The 24123-nt window shown below is 37.1% G+C and overlaps 1 protein-coding gene across 1 annotated transcript in view; it reads left to right on the top strand.

Annotated features, from left to right (window-relative positions):
- LOC150104474 (uncharacterized) overlaps positions 1 to 24123 on the top strand; it is a 291911-nt gene that overhangs the window by 155966 nt on the left and 111822 nt on the right. The window contains exon 7 of the mRNA XM_090395559.1: positions 18700 to 18803. Within this exon, the coding sequence (XP_090251685.1) occupies positions 18700 to 18803 (104 nt within the window). The remainder of the gene's footprint in view (positions 1 to 18699; positions 18804 to 24123) is intronic.

Genomic DNA, 24123 nt, shown 5'->3' with positions numbered 1-24123 from the left:
CTGAACAAAACTTTGATGAGGCATCTAACTCCAAACCCATTGAAGTGTAATCCATCAGTCATACACAACTTCTTTTGTTCATCAGATTCGCTCCAAAAAATTACAAACTACACTCACTTCTCCTCCAGCACGAGCTATGCACTGAACCATTTGTGATCATTGCCCTTACTTCTCGGTTCACTTGACTCACTAAATAGTAAAAACTGAAATCGGTGAAAAAACTCATCTTGATGTTTCATGAAGAAAATACACTAAAAGCTAATAAGTAATTTATTTATTTAGTTAATTAGATTACTGAGCCATTATTCAGGCATCTTTATCTGCACAAAGAAATATACTAAGCTAAAGAAATGTCGTGTACATGTGGGCACACCAAGCAAGAAGGCAAACACAGATTGATGGTGAAAAATGCTCGTATAGAACACCAATTAGAATTGTAACTCTATATGGGTGAGGTGATGGAATCTTGCTCAAATGATGGTCTTCCAGATTTTTGACAATGTGAAGAAGCCAAATTAGTTTAAGTTTGGAGAATGTTGTAGTGCTATGTCAGATTACAGGAATAATCTCTCTGATTTAAATCTGTTTCTGTATAAGAGATTCCCCCCATTGAATCTGGTCACGTATATCTGTGGCGTGGCCTGCCACTGTGGATTTGGTATAGTGTAAATGATGGGCATACTTTTTGTGGTCTTCCAAATTAGCAGTTATGTCAGTTTATCTGAAGTATGTAAGTTTGCAGGAGCAAGGGATACTGTAGACACCAAGGTAATCTAGTGGAGAGGATCTTTTAGTGAGTGGATTAAGGGGAGTTTTGGCAAGACTTGAAGGCAGTCGATATGTTGAAGCCAGGAAAGGTTAGAGTTATGTGTCAGTTGAGAGAGAGAAAGAAAAAATATTTTGGGAGCATTGAATGCAACTAGTAAGTTACATTGTAAGATTTTTTTGGAGATCAGTAGGACACTGGTTGTAGTAGAAGCTTAGGATGTTTGAGCACTGCAAGATTTGTCATATGACAGTAACCTGTGTCCCACAAGTGAGAACTGCAGGCATCTGCAAACAGGCTCGAGGTCACTTCTCCCCAGTTGCATATACAAGCCCAGGCTGGCCTAACCTTACCTTCAGCTAATGTGAACAAGGGCATCATCTTTTCCAACAGCTAGAAGTAAAACAACAGTGTCAATGAAATGTGTTACATTGACTACAAAAGAGGAATACTAGTTTAAAAATTGAATGATGCTAATAGGAAACAGAAGGCTATGTTTTGCATAGGAAACTTGTATAATCCAGTTGGTCAACAATGAATCCCACAGAGACTTCCAGATCCACTTCACCAATATAAGTAATCTCAGCTCCAGCCTCAGCAGTGTCCACTTCCATCTACAGTCTGCAAAACCCAATTTTCAGCCTCTCCAAGTATTACTCATCTCAGCTTTCCCAAGTACACACTTTTTGACTCCTTTCAGCTCATTGGTAGTATATGTGCATATTTGTTCTGACTTACCATGACAGAAAGCATTCGATGTGGAATCTTCCAATTATAATCTGCTTTGGCTGATCCTCTCACTGTCATTCATATGCTGTCTCTATCACTCTCCTAATGCTACCAACAACTCAGAACTTTTTGTTGTTCAAACCTTAAGTGTCAAAATCAAAACCTCTCCTTAAATGTCAATACCCTTTAACTCCAACTGTTGTAACATTGAAGTTATCTTCCTCAGAAATTTTAATGTTCACAATACCAGTTGCTTTCCTTCTCAACTAATGAATTAATAAAATACACAGACCAAGCAGGTAGAGACACCGAGACATATGCCATCACAAATGATTTTATGCAAATTGTTCACCTGCCCACTAGAGTAACAGATAATCCTCACCACCCTCCAAACACTCTGGACCTCTCCTCCCTAGTGATCCCTACAAGTATACTGTGAAGGTTGTATTCTCTCTTAGGTAATTAAGAATAAACTATGTGCTTATCTCTTCTCCCACTGATCAATGCTCATAGCCATTCTCAACCAAGAGTAATCTGGCCTTATAAGAATGCCAAGTGGGATGACCTCTGAGATTCTATGCCTCTTTCCCTTGATTGAATTGTATTTACTTGGTTATTAAGAATGCAACGATGTGCTTATCTCTTCTCCCACCAATCAATGCTCGTATAGCAATTACCAACCAAGAGTCATCTGGCCGTATAAGAATGGCAAGTGAGATGACCTCTGATACTTCTGTGCCTCATTCCCTTGGTTGAATTGCCTTAAGCCATATAACTCAACCATATATGTGCTGAATACATTTCAGAAGCAACCCTTGCTAGTATGGAAACATATTCCCCATTCCATGCTAAATTTCTATCCCTTAATTAAGTCTTTCAGTTCAGTTTTATTTCCCTTTTTATATATGGGTACAAAACTGAATGTGAGAATTACAGAGGTATTTCCCTACTGAGTGTTCCTGGCAAGATCTATGCAAGTATACTTGAGAAACGGTTGAGAAGAATTGTGGAAGAAAAGCTTGGTAAAGAAGAAGCTAGATTCAGGCCAAATAGAGGCTGTCAGGATCAGATCTTCACTTTACGACAAATAGTCGAGAAAGCCTGGGAATATAACAAAGACCTGTATTTAAGTTTTGTCGATTTGGAAAAGGCATATGACAAGGTGCCAAGAGAGAAGCTATTCAATACGCTACAGTTATATGGTGTCAATGGAGCATTGTATCAAGCAATACTTAGTCTGTATTTGAGTTATAAGTCAGCAGTTAGAATTGAAGGAAGTACAGGAAGATGGTTTAATGTTAAATCTGGTGTGAGACAAGGATGTACATTATCCACTCTGTTATTCATTATCTATATGGATCACATTATGAAGGAAAGTGGTATTAAACATGATGTCAAAATTGGAGATGTTAATGTCAGCATCCAGGAATGCGTTAGCAGAGCTAATCTCAGGTGGTATGGTCACTTAAACAGAATGGGCAAAGAAAGATTAGCAAAACAAGTGTTCTCTGTCAGGTTGGCAGCAAAACGACCCAGAGGAAGACCAAGATATAGGTGGATTGATACGGTACAAAGTGCCTTAGACGATAGAAATATAACATCTGATAATGTTGGAGTCTTGACAAGTAACAGACTGATTTGGAGGAAAATTGTAGATAGGAAGTTAGTAATGATGTAAATTTTTTTTCATGTAGTACTATCATATCCTGTACACCCCTTGAGGGTACATGGCAGGAATTTGATGATGATGATAATTAAGTCTTGGTTCTCCAAAAGATGCACAAAGACTGTACAAATGAACTGAGCATATTATTATTATTTGTGACACCTCCAAGGAGTCCGAAGCCTCATCATGGGAGGACACAAATAGTGAATTTTAGTTCTTTGCTTCTTGTAAATCGTCTGGCAGTGATGTAGTTAATATCACCCAACATTTCAAGTGGCTGTCATCAAAAATTCTATCTTCTCACACTGCTTACACCAAAATCCAAAACAGCTGCAAATAAATCATGAATGCATTGAAAAGTGATTTCCAAAGAGCCTAAAGCATAAAACTTGTATCATGCCCAAATGGCAGTTGTCTCTTTCCAAAGCAGGTGGCCATAACTTCTGCCCAACATTGCTTCCACTGCTACTGCATCTAGATGGGTCTGTTGTGTCATAACCTATAGAAAAAGCCTATCTCCTGACATGGTGCATTTTCCTCAAATGCATGCATAGATGATTTTGGAAAATGTTCCCGATCTTTCCAAATGTCAACACTCATTGCCTCCTCTGTTTCACCAGAAAGTAATCAGAAAAATCCTATCTGAATTGGATTCCAAAAGGTCCCCTGGCCTTGATGGCATTCCTCCTATTCTGAAAATCTGCATCATGGAAATCAGCCCATATCCAGCTAATTTCAAGAAGGATGATAAATCCTTACCATCAAACTACTCTCACCTCAATCTCCCAATCTCTCATGCTAGCCACTCTAGAGAACCATGACACCAAACTCCTACCTTGATGGTACTCAATTAATAAACAACTGCCAGTATGGATTCTATCAATCTCGATCAACAGGGATCTCCTCACATGCATCACCCATCTCTGGATAAGTGCCATGGAAAAGTTTGGCACTTGATATCTCCAGCCCTTTCAACAGGGTCTGGCACAAGGGTCTGTTAAGTAAGCTGCCATCATTTGATCTGTCCCGTGACTTCTACAACTGGGTTGCTGCACTGGTGTTCAAAAGCTAAGGACGAACTACGTTTTTGCCTTTATATGAAAAAATGTTCATGACTACTGCCAAATGTGGACATAAATTTATTGCCAGCATACTAATAATTATAGTTTTATACAAATTAAATTGCAATACATTTTTGGCAAAAGGTACGACGTGGAAGATGTCCACGTTGAACATTGATGGCGCTCTCGCAAAGTTGTACCATGCTTATCACCAAGTGATTCAGGAGTTCTTGAGGTAAACTAGCCCACTCCTCCTCCAGAGGAAGGATAAGGCCTTGTGTTTAGTAGTGGGTAGGGAATTTTGAGTAGCAGTGCATCTCCCAATTGCATCCCAAATGTGTTTTATGGGTTTGAGATCTGGAGAGAATGCTAGCCTCTCGATTTGATTAATATCCTCGGTCTCCAGAAGTATCTCCATTGCTCATGTACAATGTGGTGTGGCACTGTCATCCATAAAAATGAATTCTTCGCCTACATCACCACGGAACATTTGAACATCACATTGAAGAACTTTCTTTCTATATCATTCACCAGCCATAGTTTCTTTTTCCAGCACTTGTAGATTAATGTGTCCATTAAACATAATGCCTCTCACACGATGATCCCAACATCCCCCTATCTATCCTTTTCAAGAACATTCTCGCGATGGTAATCAGTGCCACTTTTACACCAGATCGAGTGTCATCCAGAATAGGAGGAAAGACTAAAATAACTGTCGTCTGTAAAGAGTACACTAGCCCATTGGTGTCTTGTCCAATTTTTCTGAATAAACACCACTGACCCTCTACAATGAGCTGTGGATAAAGAGATGCAGACTACAGGTCTTTGGGCATATAAGCCTATTTGTCACAGACATCTTGCCACAGTTTGTCAAGGTATCCACATACCTGTGCTTGAATGGAGTTGACTTGCAAGCTGACTTGCCATGGTGTTCAATTACATTTTAATTTTATCTTTTGCATGATATTCTAATTGCAGCATTAGAATATTATATTTGATATTTAGAAAATCTCATGACATCCTAATATGAGCATTTGTGGCACCCTGGTCTAAGGTATGATCAAAAACTATATGGAAGAAGAAAAGTTAGAATCTGGTGAGTGGCAGCAAAAGAAAATACCATTGATGTGGATGGATTGATGCTGTCACAAAACAAAAATATATACGAGAATGTGTTGGTGACCTGTTAAATGATAATTACAGTAATCTACTATTTATGCAACCACATCAGGAAGGGAATTCTTGCATGATATGCAAAAGGAATTGTACAACTAATAGGTGCCCATTCTGTTGAACGTTATCAACCTAGTGTGGGCAGCATTGAGCTCAACGTTTCACTTTCAGTGGAGGAAGAAACTTAAGTGTATGAAGAGAGGAGATAGTGCAGCTATTGTATAAACTGAATATGGACTTGGCAGTAGTAACTGATCGTTTGTCAGCATGGATGGTAATAGAGTACCCGGGGATTAGTCCTTGGTCCAATGTTATTCATTCTTTACATTAATGATATTAGGAAGGATGTAACACTAGTTGTACAGCTATTTGATGATGGTGATACAGATGTAATCAGAGTAATTAGCAATGCAAATGATATGCTGTACTTTACAGAATGATTTGAATAATCTGGAATTGAGGGCATGCGAAAAGGCTAATAGTTGAATATTAATAAATGTAGCACTTTTGTAATTAGATATCCAATGGTATATTATAGTGGTGAGATTATGCTAGAAGAAACTGACCATGCTAGGTATCTTGGAGTTTTAGTAGATAGGAAATTGAAGTTCAGGACTATATAGCAGAGATTGTGAATAAAACTCAGAGGATAATTGCAATTCTAAAATGCATTGATATGTAAGAATAAGGAAATCATTTTTCCTCTATACAAGGCTTTGTATATGACCTTATCTAGACTACTGTGTGCAGACCTGGTATCCAAGATGATGAAGATACAGTGGAAAGGATGCAAATGAGAGTGTTAAAGATGATATTTAGACTGTACAATGCAGATTGAGAAAGAGCCTCCGTAGCTCAGTCAGTATAGATGAAGACTTTTTTGGTTGGAAAGACCTGGGTTCGATACCCATCAAGCGACGTGAGGAACCTTTATCTAGTCTCTTTCGGCTAAAGGTGAGTTAGCTGGTCTCATACGGAGGTAGAGTGTATTTTCTCCTGGAAACTCAGGTTTTTCGTCCCTCAGAACAGGCAAACTGACCATTAGAACCCACGCAATTTACAGTCAAGAATACTTAGAGGCATAGGGTTAACCACCTTATCCTTGTATTACAGTTAGGAAATCCAAGGATACTTGGAAGGCTGTAGGCACTTAAGTGCCTGTTAAAGCCACTGATAGAATGTAATGCAGATTGAGAATTTGTGAACTGCATATGCTAGCAAATAAGATAAAGATGGGTGGATATTAAAGATTTGCAAACTTCCAAAGGATCATACAAGGATACCAGTACCTGGAATTTTTCATTTTATGGAGGATGGGGTGGGTGGGGGGAACAAGTGGACATGCATGGAAATTCGGGATGCATACAGTCAAAAAGAAGCGGTGGGGGTGAGACCTGAGTTTTCTCTAATATAGCACTCTGAGACTGGGATTGACTTTGGAGAATGTGAATGCAGATGGTGTGAATGAATTTGAGAGACAGTATCACTCATGCCATGTCATATGAGAGCAGGAGGGCAGGTGCATGAAGAATATAAAGAGAGTGGCTAGCATGTTGAGGAAGGCAAAACTGGAATATGAGAAGAGATTGGCACTAAGATCCAAAGAAAATCCTAGGAAATATTTTAGCTATGTGGCCAGTAGGTTGAGAAATGATTGTGGAAGAATGGCATTGTGGGATAAAAATGCAAGGGTGGAATTGGAAGGCCAGGATATCATTAGTGCTTGAGAAATGGTGAAGGATTATTTGTTAGGAGCAATAGTAAGCTGTATTCCACGAATGAAAAAGTGGGCACAATTTGGTGTCAAGTGGATGGCAAACAATATCAAACAGGAACTGCAGGTGAAAAACATGTAAGGAGAGGAGTGGAGAGCAGATGCATAAAGAATATAAGATTCAGCCAAGAGAGTGACTAGTATGGTGAGGAAAGCAAAACTGAATATGAGAAGAGATTGGTACTAAGATCCAAAGAAAATCGTATGGAATTTTTTAGCTATGCGGCCAGTAGAAGGAGAATGGATTGTGGAATAACAATGGGAATAGAGTGACTGATGCAGAAGACATGGTGGAGTTATTCAATGAGCACATTATTAGAGTATTTCATCCTGGAAGAGAAAGTTTTAATACTTGAGGGGTAGTTCGAGGTTTAGTGGTGCAGGAGGAGAGTGTGTGTTCCAAATACTGAGTACTCTGGATGTCAATAAAGCTGTGGGACTTGTTGGTATTTCACCACTGGTTTTGAGAGAATGTGCTAAATAACTGACAGCTCCTTTGAGCTGACTTTTCGATGAATTGCATAAGGATGGTAGCAGACTGGAAGTCTAATTATAGGCCAGTTTGTGTGTCATCAGTAGTTGTTAAGGTCTTGGAGAAATTAGTGAGGGACTATATACAGCATTGGGCAAATGAGGGTAATGTTATCTGCGAGAATCAACATGGATTTGTTAAGGGGTGTTCTTAACAAATCCATGTTGGTAAGCTGATATTTAAGTTACATAACATGGGTTTAGATGTCGGGTCTGTCAACTGAATTCAGATATGGCTGTCTGATAGATATCAGAGATATCTATCAGACAGCCAATACACAGCTCTCTGATAGATATCAGAGAGTTGTGTATGGTGGGGCAATATCAAGGAAGCAGAAGGTTACATGTGGGGTTAAACAGGGCTCAGTACAGGGACCTGTATTGTTTAACCTTTATATCAATGGATTGCAAGTGGATATTCAGTTGTTTCCAGATGATGTGAAACTACGAAGGGTTATTAGTAATAGTAGAGATATGTTGGCCCTGCAAGAAGATTTGAATGAACTAGACATGTGGGCAAATGAATGGGAGTGTGGGTTTAATGCAGCAAAAATGTAAAGTCTTTCTTGAAGTTTGGGATACATCAATGGGAGACTGCATACTCTATTGGAGGAGCTGTACTGGAGGAAGTAGGGGAGACAGATCTTGTGGTGATGATCAATAGAAACCTGAAATTCAGGGGCATATTGCAAAGATGGTGAAGGTAACCCAGAGGATTTCTGCAATACTGAGAAGGACGCTGCCCTGCATAGATACAAGGGTGGTCTGAAAAGTTCTCGGCCTCGACCATAGATGGCAACGCTATCTGCAAGATTTTTTTTTTATAAGTTCGTACATTTGTCATAAGCATCCATGTGAAATTGCAAGTCATTCTATCAAGTAGTTTGTTTTATACAGCTGTCTGAAACAAAGTTGTCTGTATCCCTTGAAATGGATAAAATTGAGCATCGTGTGGTTATAAAATTCTTTGTAAAAGAAGGTTTAACACTAAAAGAAATTCATTTGAAGTTCATAAAAGTTTATGGGCACTCTTCTCCTTTGTTTTCGACAAAAAAGGCTGTCGAGTTTAAACGTCTTCAAGGCCGTACCAGCCTTGTAGATGATCCACGTGAAGGACGTCAAAAAAGTGTAACAACGTCAGAAATCATTGATTAAGTGTCGATGTGGTATTGGTGACTGGCGAGTCAAAGTGCGTGAAATTGCTGAGACTGTAGACATTTCAAAAGAACATGTAGGATATATTTTGCAGGAAGAATTGCATATGAAAAAGCTTTGCTTAAGATGGGTGCTTTGCTTGCTCTCATCACAGTAATAAATCGACACACAAAACTGATTTTGTGTGTCGATTTATTACTGTGATGAGACTTGGATTCACAGTTACACACAGAATCCAAACAGCAGTCAAAACAGCGGATATAAGCCGGTTGTTCAGCACCAAAGATGACAAAGTCTGTTCCATCAGCAGGAAAGGTCATGGCATTGGTCTTTTGGGATGATAAAGGCATTTTGTTTATTAATTATCTTGAAAAGGTAAAATAGTAATATTATTCGATTGGAATAATATTCCAGGGAATATTATTCCAATCTTTTAACTGGACTAGACGAAAAAGTTTGTGAGAAAAGACCCGGTTTGCAGAAGGAAAAATCATCTTTCATCAGAATAATGCACCTGTCCACATTGGTGTTTTTGCGATGGGAAAAATTAAGAGATCTGCACTATGAATTGTTGGAACATCCACCCTATTCCCCATATTTGACTTCCTCTGACTTCCATCTCTTCCCAAAATTAAACACTTCCTCGCTGTCAGCGTTTTTCTTTGAATCAAGAGGTGATTGCAGCTGCTGAGGGGTATTTTGCAGATCTTACTGAGAACCACTACAGGGATGGGATAATGGTGCTGGATCATCACTGGAATAAATATATTGGTCTTAAGGGAGATTATGTTGAAAAAATAAAAATAATTTTGAAATTATAAATTTGTTATTTCTTTGTTAGGCCAAGAACTTTTCAGATCACCCTCGTCAGAGAGTTATCATTCCGTTGTATAAGACCCTGATCTGTCCACACTTAGACTATTGTTCTCAAATTTGGTCCCCAGGATTTGAAGGGGATAAATTAACTGTGTAAAGGGTGCAGAGGGGGGGGGGGGTTCTTTCACTTGGTGGAGAAGCAGGAAGGAATGATGACAAGAGGCCATCCCTGGAAAGTTCAAAAGAAAGCTGTGAGCAAGAGGGTGAGGAGTGGTTTCTTTGCATGGAGGGTGGTGGATAATAAAGATAGTTGCAGGACTGTGCAATGTTAATTATAAGGATCGGCTGATGGAATGTGAACTGCAGAGTTTGGTGGATAGGAGGATGAGGAGAGGTGATATGATCGAGACCTTTAAACTGTTGAAAGGCAGTTACAAGGTGGACTCTGGGGAGTTCTTTCACTTGGTGGAGAAGTGGGAAGGAACGATGACAAGGGGCCATCCCTGGAAAGTTCAAAAGAAAGCTGTGAGCAAGAGGGTGAGGAGTGGTTTCTTAGTGGAGGGTGGTGAAACCATGGAATGCATTGCCTGATAGTGGTGAGAGCAAGAAATGGTCAAGGAGTGGTGTGATGGACTTTGTGTTTCCTAGGAATGACCTCCTGCAATGAATCTCTTGACTTCATGGAGTCCTGAATAATAATAATATATAATAAGTACCAGGCATCTATGTAGTTCAGTGGAAGTAGCTTGTGTTGTCTATTACGTTTGACCATCCGAAGAAAGAGCATTGTAAGTTCAATTCTTGTCACAACTAAAGGAACTTTTACTAAGTCTTTTTTCAACTATTTCCTAAGTTAATTGATCTCTCACAAGGGGGCAAGTGGGTTTTTTCTCCTGTGTGGAAACTCAAGTTTTTCATCCCTTAAACTCGATTAACTCAAAATCAACCATAGATTTCATACTAGTTTTAGACAATAAACATAAGGTTGAGATTAGGGACCACAAGATGGCACCACTTGTCTCTTCACTTGATGCTATGCATAATTAGTGATAGTCTTGGACCAGCTATTTCTGATTGGCTACCAGTGGAGATCGATTTGTTCCCTCAGTCTCCAAAAGTTAGGATAAAATGGATACCTGCTGTCTACAGGGGAATAAAAGGTGTTAGCTGTTTTTTTTTTTTTTAATCTGATGATTAACTCTTAAAAAAATTTTCTACCAGGTACATAATGTGTCATGTTCTATATTTAGACATTTTTAAGGCTGATTTTTTGTCACAGCAAATCAAAGATGTTCCTTATCATAAGTTTCCTTCTATGTGCATATGCAACACTCTTGAATGTGATGCTTCCTTAACATAATGCTATTTCACAAAAATTTCTGGATAACAACAGTAAAGAAGTTTTAACATCAAGGATGGACAAAGCAATTTGAACATGGATCTTAATGCCTCATGGTCTTAAAAGTTCAAAGAGAAATAGATGATACTTTTAGCCTGTTGTTGAGAACTTTATGAAGAGAAGAAAGAAGCCACTGTTCAGAATTTCTTGATAATTTGATATGGAATGAACAGCCAAAATCCCCCCCTTCCCCGTTTTCTCATACTGTTTATACTGTATTATATTACTTTGCATTAACAGTTGCATACTAAAATCAAATTTGTGTGTGCATCCTATGAATGAAGCTAACAGAAATTACCTTTAAAATATGTTAATACGCATTGCCGGCACTAGGGTCTTTGCCGCTCGCATGCAATTTCTGTCTAAGCACCCCGTAACGATCCGGGCATGTGTGGTTCTTCTACAATAATAAAAATTTAAATTATTTGAAATTTTTAAAATAAATTTTGAGAGAACAGTGACACATTGGTTCGCTAAATGTAACGAAGCGGGGGTGTTGACTAGGCAGGATAATCGTTAAAAACCCAAATATTCAAAAAATTCTCAAAAGTTAAAGCAAATTTTGATAAAGCCACTTCACTTTAATCATTTAGTATAATGATACAGGGATTATAGCCTTCTCACTGACCCAAATCGCTAACAAAATTAAAATGAATTTTAATTAAAGTTAAAATTTATTTGAACTAAAGTTTAAAAAATTCTTGCATTTTACTAAATTCTTAATAACTTGTAAAAATTTTTTAATAATTTTTAGAAGTGGAACTATCTTTCAGAAAAATATATAAAAGGAACTCAAGACAGATGAGAAAATAAGTAAAGAATTCAGAAATAATTAGAACATTTAATATAAGTATTCAAAAAATAAAATCTTTACAGAATAATAGAAAATAAATTAATTTACATAAATATACTTGAAATTTTTTTATTAAACTTTTAGGGTTCTTGATTTCATATTCACAAAATTAGAAATAATAATCTTAACGTCTAATTCCGCACATATATCATTTTCAGTAGCTATTAACGCCAAAGTAACAAGCCTTTTTTGTGACATACTTGTTCTTAAGTAGGTTTTAATCAATTTCAACTTGGAAAAGGAACATTCACCACTCTCTACACTAACAGGTAAGGTTAATAGTATTCTTAAAGCAATTGAAAAGTTAAGGAAAGATAAATTATTGGACACAATAAAATTAAGAATATCGAAAGGGTTTTGAATATTTAAATTAACCTTCTGAAAAATATCCCGGAAAGCACATAACTTGTCATATAGTTCTATTGCATTTACGTCTTTATTGTCACTGTCCTTCAAGAGAATCTCTAAATTGTCACAATTTTTTCGCAAATCTTCGTTATTAATTGCAGTAATCTACACAATAAATTGAAATTATCATATGTTTTTGAACAAAACATTAATAGAACGTTTTGTTCAAAACGTTCTATTAACGAACACATTCTCTCTAAATTTATCTTCTGGCGACTGCAGCATTTCGTCATGATGCTTATAGTCAAATTGTCGTGTCTTCTTTCGTCGTCGAACTTCCATACCAGTTTTAAATTCTTGTTTTCCATGCAGTGCAATTTAAATGATACTCTTTATTGCATGGTTTTATTATGAGTAAACAGTAGAATGCTTTTAACTAAATAACTTAATTTAATAAGGCTGTCGAAGGAGCATTCTTACGACTTTATTCACCTTTTTACTCTGTTCTTTTGCTGTTTTTAGAACTCCTTTAAAATTTGTATCTGATTGATACTGTTGTAAGAATATTTTTAAGTTTTCGATAGATTCTAAAGTGTAATGTTCATATTTTTGTCTTGAAGCATTTTATTCACAGGCTTTATTCGTTTAAGTAAATCATGCCAAATTATAAGAGCAAATAAATTTGTAGTCCTTTATTTTAGCACATAATATTTGTGCTTCATGCTGAGTTTCTTTATTGAAATTTTCATTATTTAAAATTTCAAAAAGTGCATCGTAAATTTCTCCTAACTGATATCGTAAAGGGTGGATTGCATTAATTTTACTTTCCCATCGCGTTTCTGATATCTGTTTCAATGATAAATTTTTTACAAACTTTAAAAGGATTGCCCAACGTTTGTAACAGAATGAAAAGAAATTGTATATTTCTTGAATAATTGCAAAGAAACTAATTGTATCGACATTCACTTTGGCTGCATCATTAATGATTAAATTTAGAGTATGAGCAGCACATGGCACGTAAAAAGCTCGAGGATTTTTGTTCAAAAGCAAATTTTGAAGCCAATATTTTTTCCCTTTCATATTTGCCCCATTGTCATACCCTTGACCTCGCATCTCTTCAGTGGGAATGTTCCATTTTTCCAGTTGTTCCACTATTGTTGCACATAAACCACGTCCTGTGGAATCTGATACATCTGCAAAACCTAAAAAGTTTTTCCTGATCTTGACAATTCCATTGTCACAGGAAACAAAGTGAATAATATGGTCATTTGTTCTATTTTACTTGCATCAGGTGTGCAGTCAAAAGTTATGGAATAATATTTAGATTTTCGAATTGATAATAAAATTGTATCCCTGATTGCGTTACTTAAAGTTTCCAATATTTCATTTTGACTGTCTTTACTCAAATAGTGTACTCTATTGTTTCGTTGTAGGGCCCTTTCAACATGATTTTCCATAACGGGATCAAACTTCGCAAACAGTTCGAGTAATTTTAAAAAATTGCTGTTATTCCTTTCATATAATTTATCAGATGATCCGCGAAATGCAAAATTTTGGCTACCAAGGAATTTAAAATTTCAATCAAGCATTCTAAAACACTCATCCAATGTTTCTTTTCCATTTCATACGTGCTTTGAGTCTGCAATCAATAGTAGTTTTCTTTTTTAAATTTTTATCAAGTTCCTTCCATTTTAAGAAATTTTTCATGTGAGTTAAACTAGTCTCATGTCTGTGCAAAGTTGTACTTGCATTTCCCCAATCGTTATAACCTTCTACAAGACAATTTGATTCCGTAGGTGCGAAAAGTTTGCAATAAAAGCAAAAAAACAGAATTTAAAGTTTTGGAATAAATGAGCCATGCTTTTGGCACGAGCTCCCCGTTTTCCATTTTTCTATTATAATACGTGTCGCCAAATTTACGACCATATGTAACTCTGGGATATATTATATTTTTCTTTTGAACAGGCCCCATTTCAATTAAAACAACTCGTAATTTTTCATCAATATTTCCCCATTCACCTGGATCTTCTAAATTTATAGACTAACAATGTGTTAGTTTCGTGGTCAACTATAACTAAATCTTCTCCTAACTGTTTTTCACTTAAATCTTGCATCTTGTTATCTTTTTCAGTATTTGCAATAGTACTTTCATGCAAACTGGATGATGTATCAACTCTGATTTCTGATCTATCGAGTTGGTTACAGTCGGCATCAGAATATTTTAACAAATTTATTAAGAGCCCTAGTTTGTTTCTTAATATTTGCTTCTTTCACAGCATGATGCTTACGATTTTGTGCACAGGATAACTTTTTAAATTTTGATTCCATTTCTATTTTATATCCCGAAGAAATTATTACACGACACAGAGACGAAACAATAGTACGCACTGCGCTATTGTCTGTAGCCTACCGAGATGCGTACTGTTATAAATCTACTGTTGCTATCCTGTCATTACTTCGACATTGTAAACTTTTATTATTATTTAACTTTGTATACTTGTAATTTCTATTAATTACTTCTGATATATTTTTTCTTTACTTTTTACTTTATTCTTCGTTATTCTTATGTAGCTGTGCACGTTTTCTCTCTCTCTCAGAATCTCTCTTATTTATATTATTACGTGCTATGTTTACAAGAAATTCAAGTAACATTTATTTACATTACTATGAAATGTACATGAATTTAAACATTAGGGAGATTGCTTTCTCTATCCTTCTATAAAAACTCTAGCAAAATTTAGAATCTTTTTTCTTCAACTTTAAATACTTTCTTTAACACAAAAAGTTATCTACTCTCGGTTTACAAATTTTGTTTATTAAACTCCAAGCTTACTCGCAAAGAGGTTACCTAAATCTCTGTGTTAAGTTATCTTTACAAATTTGATATCAACTTCTAACATGCTAATTGATTCTCTTAAGGACACTTCTTAACTTTATTAAACATATATCTTAAAAGTTTTTCTAATACAACTATAAGAGGAATTATATAAAAGTTTTGAGCTTACAAAAGCTCTGTATCTCACAATCAGTCAAAAGTCTTTCACTAAATGTTCTATGGCAATTCTTTCATCTCAGATCTTCATCTGAAATTTTGGCTTCGGCTATATCTCATTGGAAGCGTAGCGGGACTCGTACAGATCCAGAAAAATGTTATTCTCCTACAGCAAAAAGAAAAACTTAAGAGCGACGCTACTTCAGGAAATTTGCCTCGCCTTTTCTCCTCTTCTTGGGCTCGCCGAAAATGCCTGGACGACTGCCGTCTCAAGTAGCTTGAATTGCTGCCTCCAAGAAAAAATGAAACTGCTGTCAACTGTCAATCAGCATCCCTCTCTGGGCTGGAAACGTTTCTCTTCTACGGCGTTTGGGATTTCTCCTTTCGGCAATTTGAAAGCCCTGTCTGTGGCCTAGAAGTCTTTTCTCTCTAGTGACGTTTCGAACCAAGAAGCTCCTTTCTGGAAGCGGAAAACTCCTCTCTCAACCAACCTCTGGATCTGAGATGCTCTCTGACGATGTCTGGAACTGAGCAGCTCTGTCTCTCTTCGGCAACGTCTGGGACCGGGCAGCTTTAGCAATGTCTGGAACCGGACAGCCTCCTCTTTGACAGCGTCTGGAACTGAGCAGTCTCTCTGTGGATGTCTCTGGATCCAGGCAGCCCCTTCTGTTTGCTTCAGTTCCTTTTTATTATGCCTCCTCTGAGACCTTGCATGAAGTTTGGCAACCCTCCAAAGAATCGGTATGATTCTTTCATCTTAAGTTTCAAGTCCAGCACGCCTTTTGTTCTCCTCTGCTTTCTTTTAATTGTCAGTTGCCGGCCATCGGAAAGTTATTTAAACCTTTCTGACTGACTTAGCAGATGTTTACACTTAGAACCTGTAAGCCTTTCTCATACAAACAAATTTTAATAAGAATCTTTCTAATGCCACCATGTAGATCTATTACATGCAGCTTTGGCAATAAAAACGTTGCCTTTGTTTTTAACGCTCTAACATATTCTTATTAAAGCAGTATATACAGTTAACTTCCAGAGTGTTATTTACAATAACATCTAAAACAAACTATACAGAGACAAGCAGAGTTTATTTTTACAATATTCACATGGGACTTAACCGAAGTAAACAATCGAATGTAATGTGCTTTGGAATGACTGGTTACATAGCAACAAATGTTTTGTACAAAAATATGTTTCTACGCATAAAAACCGTTCACCGTTTCACTTTAGATTCTGCAGGCAAGCATTTACCCTGCTCCCAATGCAAAATTGTAAACAGCCGGCAATATACAATTTTTTTTTAATATTATTCGGTGTATCCATCCTTATTTATTTTAACATTGATCATTCTAAGAATTTTTTGCTTCTTAAAAATGAACTTATGAACTATGCTCCACCTGTGGCGCCATAATGCACCTCATGCTCTGCATGCCCGCTTCCGCTGGCCCTGTTAATACGCTATCACAAACACGTAAGCTATAGGGTATGATTAACGGAGGGAGGGAGGGGGGATCAAACTCTAGTAAAATTGAGTTATGTTAAGTTTACGAAACATAACTCCTATGTGATTCAGAAATTGTGTGCATTATTGTTGCTTTTTAGAAAGTGTAAAGCTTTTATTTCAGATCTAGGAATGTTTAAATGTGGTAATTTTGCCCTATATGAGTCACTTCAGAATGTAATTTTTTTTTATTATTATTATTATTATTATTATTAAACAAGACCTCATGGAGTCAAAGACTCATCTAGGAGGTCCTTTTATCTCACACACATCTCATCATACCGGGTCTTAAACACATTCAAACTCCTTGCAGACACCACACTCTCAGGCAAGGCATTCCAATCATTCACAACTCTGCACGAAAAAAACCTGCCTCTCACTCCCCTACTCACACCCTCTTTATACAGTTTCCAGGGATGACCTCTGGTTCTCCCCTGATCTCCCACTATTCGCTGTAGAACTTCTCCACCATTGATCCTATAGCAACCCCTTACCAACTTGTAGGTCTCTATCATATCTCCCCTCTTCCTTCTCTCCACTAGTCTCTGCAAATTACATCTTTTCAATCTTTCATCATACTCGACATTCCAGAGGTCAGAAACTACCTTAGTCAGTCGCCTTTGGACCCTTTCCAACATCTCCTCATCCTTCTGAAAACCAGGTGACCAAATCTGGGCACAATAGTCCATGTGTGGCCTAATCAAAGCCTTATACAATGGAACAAGAATCTCCATACTTCTACACGTCAGTGTCCTCCTCATCATTCCCAGAAGTCTTTGTGTTGTCTTCACAATTTTGGCGATGTGACCCCTAAATTTTAGATCTTTATCCACTATCACTCCCAGATCTCTTATTTCCTCTACTTCCAACAATATATTCTTACCAAGCATAAATTCTGCATCCCATCTTTGTTTTCCAAATTTTAAAACCTTACATTTCAGTTTGCAGCATGGAATCAGCATAAGGAATTTTCTTAGGTGATAGAAAAAATATTGGTTTCTAGATAACACATTAATTTTCATCTTGAGGAAGTTTAAAGCAGGATAGGTTAATTACCCATTTGTCTTCATAGCCTGTGGAGTGGAAGGTTTACCCTGTCTTCTTCTAAGAGTGGTTTATATTAAATTCCTTATTTTCCTTATGCAATTTGTGTGTATAGCCATTTAATAATGTCTAAGAATAAGTTAATATTAACAATAAAACCATTCATCTGTGACATTTCGGCACCAAGTCATTCACTGACTTGGTGCCGAAATGGAACACCAAGTGTCCCAAATGCCCATTTGGAACACCAAGTGTCATGCTTAGAAAAGTACCTTCCATATTGCAATCTGTTTGAGACTTATCCTCTAATCTAACTTTGTAACAACCTGGTTAAAAAGCATCAGCAAATGGCTAAAGCAATTTTATCTTGTTGGTTAAAAGAGATAAATGAAGAGAAAGAAGTTAGGTGAATTTGAAAGTGGAATCAATAATAGGGGTGATTCCACTTCCAAATGGGACTACTCATATCGGAAAAATTTCAAGGAATCCTTTTAAAAGTGCATCTGTTAGTTGAAATTAGGTGTAGTGAGAGTTATATCATTATGTTAGCAAACGGTATTCAATACATCAAACTGCCAAAAATGTATGGCAATATTCCAAGAGGTGTTCTGATGAAAATTTATTCTAGCAAACCTTTACTGTACTGGAAATTGGTGTAAGTATATATATGTGTATATATATATATATATGCTTGCTGTAAGCATGTGTGCATGCGCTTACACCAATTTCCATTGCTGAATCGGTGTTTTTTTAAGCTTGATGTATCTACATTATTTAACTATAACTTACAATTTTTTTTGGGCTTAATAGGTCTCTCTTAAAGTTTAGAATAAGTTGATATTTATTCTAAGATGTTGCGATATTTTAATACTAAATACATTAAAATGTTTTCAGTGAAGGCCTTTGAAGGAGAGGAAGTAATAATTATGTCTGATGATAGTGCTGATGAAGATGAAGAAGATATTGAAATGCCTTTGAAAAGTCCTGAAGAGGATATGGTATAAATTTTGTTTAATGTTTGTAATATGCTTGCACGTGTATGTGTATGTATTAATGTACTGGAAATTGGTGTAAGTATATATATATGTGTATATATATATATATATGCTTGCTGTATGCATGTGTGCATGCGCTTACACCAATTTACATTGCTGAATCAGTGTTTTTTTAAGCTTGATGTATCTACATTATTTAACCATTTAATGTCTAATGTCATTACATCCATTAACATTTAACTGCCAGATTCAAAATTAAAGTTCAAAATAACACTTGTCACTTAAGACATCTAAAAGAGCACCTTAAGTCCATTGTTAGAAAACCACATTTTAGTTTTTAATAACAGTTTCAAAAAGATCTTAGATATCTAAAGTGATATATGCTATTATTAATGCAATTGATATATCTCCTATGTTCAGCATTAAATCATAATAAATTTAGTTTAATCCTTTATCCAAGTGTGAGCAAACAAAGTTTGCACCTGAAAGTATCTTCAGGACTGGGGTAAGGTGGTACAACACCAGGGCAACTCGTTGCAAAGGTGGAGCAAGTTACCAACACTTCTGTCTCGGTATCTCCTATAATGCAAAACACATCTCCTTGCGGATATGTCTAATGTTATGCATTAAAGGAAGGGCCACTACCCAGACTAGTTTCGACCTTTATTGAGGTCTCTTCAGTGGGAGCCAGGCCCAAGTTGAGATACCAGGCAGAAGCATGGTCATCTCTACCTATAGGAGTTGCCAAATGGTGTGCCACCCTTTTTTAATAAATTACTCTGGATTTAGAGAAAGATGTTGAAAATTTATTTTTCACTTGGTTAGACTATAATAAATTTAGTTTAATCCTTTATCCAAGTGTGAGCAAACAAAGTTTGTGCCTGAAAGTATCTTCAGGACTGGGGTAAGGTGGTACAACACAGTCTAACCAAGTGAAAAATAAACTTTCAACATCTTTCTCTAAATCCAGAGTAATTTATTAAAAAAGGGTGGCACACCAGTTGGCAACTCCTATAGGTAGAGATGACCTGCTAATGCTTCTGCCTGGTATCTCAACTTGGGCCTGGCTCCCACTGAAGAGACCTCAATAAAGGTCGAAACTAGTCTGGGTAGTGGCCCTTCCTTTAATGCATAACATTAGACATATCCGCAAGGAGATGTGTTTTGCATTATAGGAGATACTGAGACAGGAGTGTTGGTACCTTGCTCCACCTTTGCAACGAGTTGCCCTGGTGTTGTACCACCTTACCCCAGTCCTGGAGATACTTTCAGGCGCAAACTTTGTTTGCTCACACTTGGATAAAGGATTAAACTAAATTTATTATAGTCTAACCAAGTGAAAAATAAACTTTCAACAGCATTAAATCATGTTTCCAAAAAAAGTATAAAGGAAATGATAGAGGTGCATAGAGTATCAAAATTGTGTTTAGGGATTCAGAGCAATTATACTCATAAATAAAATTTTGTATTTATTTAAAATTCTTCTTATGAAGGATTAGGAATTTGCCTGTTGTGGCTTCATTGGCCTTCCTCTCTCTCTCTCTCTCTCTCTCTCTCTCTCTCTCCCCCCCCTCCCCTCCCTCCCTCCCTTCCTCCCTCCTTCCATTTGGTCTATATTTGTGTACTTCTTTTGATAGCTGTAATCTTTCCATTTTTTGTTGATCAGAAACATGAGAGGTCACAAGACCTATAACACTACAGTGCCATGTGTGGGCAAGTGATTAAGGAGAAAATATAGGCTGTTGATATGTTTCTTAAAGAGTGGGAGATCGTACTTATTGGGAAAAACAGTATAAGGGAGATTGTTCCAAGGAATAGAGGCAGATGGAATGATGGAAGCTGATGAGAAGTTAGTTCAGTGTGTTCGAAGCTGGACAGTGTATGAGTATTAGCCATCTAAAATTTAGCCAGTGGCTGCTCTAGTTCTATGGTTAGAAGAAAGTGGTGGAACGATAGCAGCCAATTCAGAGGAGCAATGCCCATGAAAGTACCTATAGAAAAGGAACAATGTTGAAACGGTGCTTCTGATAAAGTGACTGAAGGGAGTCTGTCAGGGAAGGGTCATCTATATTAAGAAGATTGCCCTCTTCTGAATATCATTGAGTTCTTATAGAGGTCTTGGGTGCTTTACCCCCAAATGTGGGAATACCACTCCAAAGTTTGACTGCTCCGAGACTTTTAAAGTGTTAGATGAGAGGAAGAGAAGTAATGTTTATAATGGAAAAGAACAAACTTTTTAATTAAAATTATAATAACGGAATTAACTTGCGTAAAATATTAATTATTAGTAGAATTTTCACCTGAGTATCACAGGTATCTTCAGTACATGTAAAAAGCTAATTAAACAACTGACAATTCCAAAAAGCACCACCTAAGTAGCTAATGTAAGATAACTAAAAAAGGTCAATAAATTTCCTAACTTATTTTAAAAAAAAAAAAAAAAAAAAGATAAATAAATAAATTATATATATACAATTAAAAAGTTAGGAAAGATCAGCTGATTTAAAAAGTACTGTCTCCCACAAAGGGGACAGACATAGGCCATCTGATCTGTTTAAGTTAGGAGAGCAAAGTAAAGTTTCACATGTTTCTTTATAAAGCCATTCCATGAGGAACCGACTTTTGTTAAGGAATCTTGTCTTGTTCCAATGAACTCTATGTCAGTGTTGATGGCATGCTCTGCAAGTCCAGACTGTTCACATTCAAGGTATTAAATATAAGACTTGTGTTAATCTAACTGATAAGCTTAGGCGTTGCTGGTTATTCATTACTTATTTTTTCACGGTATTAAAAACACCACAAACACTTTTATCAACAAGGATGTTTTATTGACACTAATATTTCGCTGATTTTCAAATCAGCATCATCAGAGCACAACACACATGTAAACGCGACAGTGAGTGAAACAATATAATTGCAGAAAGACAAAAGATCTAAAGTCCTATTTTTGGCGCCCTCTAACGAGAAAAAAAAAAAAGCAGCAGTTATCCAGGAGTTTTTCTTAGGATAACCGTCTCCCAAATTTTTGGCAAATTAATGCAACCATATTTGTTAAGGTTGGGAGAATTCTTCAAAGCCATTGCTGACTCAAAAAATAGTCTTTCAGATCTATAACGACTCCTAAATAGCACATTCGTTTTTCTCCATCTAATCCTGTGTGAAGGAGTGTCCAAAGCGTGGTCTGCCAGTCCCGACTTGCCATAGTAATAGTAGCGAATGTATCTTTCATGTTCTTCCAGGCGGATGTTCACAGATCTTCCTGTTTGCCCATAATAGGCCAAGTCACAGTCACATGGAACTTCATACACTCCTGGGTGTGCTAAAGGGTGAAGTTTATCCTTTGGTGAGCGGATCAGAGTTGCCAACTTGACATGAGGCTTGAAGGTGGTGCGAAGGCCATGTTTCACCAATACTTTGGCTATCTTTTCCGATGTACCTCTGATATAGGGAATAGAAATGGTCATATTGTATTCTTGTGTATTAGGGGGGGGGGGCAAAGTAATGGGCCTATGTAGTATTTTTTCTATTTTGTAGGGATTGTAGCCGTTGGCTAAGAACGTATGGCGCAGGTACTGGAGTTCAGTGGTCAGAGCTGTATCGTTAGAACAAATGGCTCTGGCTCTGTGTGTCAGTGTTTTTAATATGCCGTACTGTTGGACTGGATGATGATGTGATCGTTTATGTAGGTATCTTCCTGTGTGTGTAGGCTTCCTGTAAATAGAAAAAGATAGTGATCCATCTGAAAGGCGGGTGACTAATGTGTCAAGAAATGGTAAACAGTTATTTGATTCTTTTTCTACTGTGAAGTGAATTTTGGGGTGTTGGCTGTTTAGGTAGGTGACAAAAGCATCCAAAGTGTCTTGTCCATGGGGCCAGATGGCAAACACATCATCTACATAGCGCAACCACACTAGTGGCTTGTATGTAGCTGTGGTAAGTACTTTGTTTTCAAAGTGTTCCATGTAAAAATTTGCTAACGGGGGGGAGAGGGGGGAACCCATGGCAGTACCATTAATCTGTTTGTAGAATTTCCCCCCCCCATGTAAAGTAACCTGCATTCATGGTAAATTGAAATAATTCAAAAATATCTGGGGGAAATTTAGACTTGATTAATTCAAGAGTGTCTATAAGTGGTACATTGGTAAATAGGGAGGTGACATCGAAACTAACCATTATGTCTGAATTTTTTAGGATTAGATTTTTAACCAGTGTTTTGAAATGGATAGAATTTTTTACAAAAGTAGAGGAGTTGCATGTTAAAACATGCATGTTAAAACATTTCATGTTAAAAACACCCCGCATTTATGGATTACCAAAAATCCACAAAACTAATGTTCCCCTACGCCCCATAGTTGATAGCATAGATAGTCCCACATACAAACTGGCCCGGCATTTAGCTAAGTCGCTTGCCCCTCTTACTGGCAACTCCTCTACTTTTGTAAAAAATTCTATCCATTTCAAAACACTGGTTAAAAATCTAATCCTAAAAAATTCAGACATAATGGTTAGTTTCTATGTCACCTCCCTATTTACCAATGTACCACTTATAGACACTCTTGAATTAATCAAGTCTAAATTTCCCCCAGATATTTTTGAATTATTTCAATTTACCATGAATGCAGGTTACTTTACATGGGGGGGGGAAATTCTACAAACAGATTAATGGTACTGCCATGGGTTCCCCCCTCTCCCCCCCGTTAGCAAATTTTTACATGGAACACTTTGAAAACAAAGTACTTACCACAGCTACATACAAGCCACTAGTGTGGTTGCGCTATGTAGATGATGTGTTTGCCATCTGGCCCCATGGACAAGACACTTTGGATGCTTTTGTCACCTACCTAAACAGCCAACACCCCAAAATTCACTTCACAGTAGAAAAAGAATCAAATAACTGTTTACCATTTCTTGACACATTAGTCACCCGCCTTTCAGATGGATCACTATCTTTTTCTATTTACAGGAAGCCTACACACACAGGAAGATACCTACATAAACAATCACATCATCATCCAGTCCAACAGTACGGCATATTAAAAACACTGACACACAGAGCCAGAGCCATTTGTTCTAACGATACAGCTCTGACCACTGAACTCCAGTACCTGCGCCATACGTTCTTAGCCAACGGCTACAATCCCTACAAAATAGAAAAAATACTACATAGGCCCATTACTTTGCCCCCCCCCCCCCCTAATACACAAGAATACAATATGACCATTTCTATTCCCTATATCAGAGGTACATCGGAAAAGATAGCCGAAGTATTGGTGAAACATGGCCTTCGCACCACCTTCAAGCCTCATGTCAAGTTGGCAACTCT

The sequence above is a fragment of the Typopeltis vanoorti genome, chromosome 7, assembly GCF_054136105.1.
Source record: "Typopeltis vanoorti isolate ZY-2024b chromosome 7, IOZ_Tvanoo_1.0, whole genome shotgun sequence".
Classification (NCBI taxonomy): Eukaryota; Metazoa; Arthropoda; class Arachnida; order Uropygi; family Thelyphonidae; genus Typopeltis; species Typopeltis vanoorti.
This window is presented reverse-complemented; position numbering and strand designations above follow the sequence as displayed.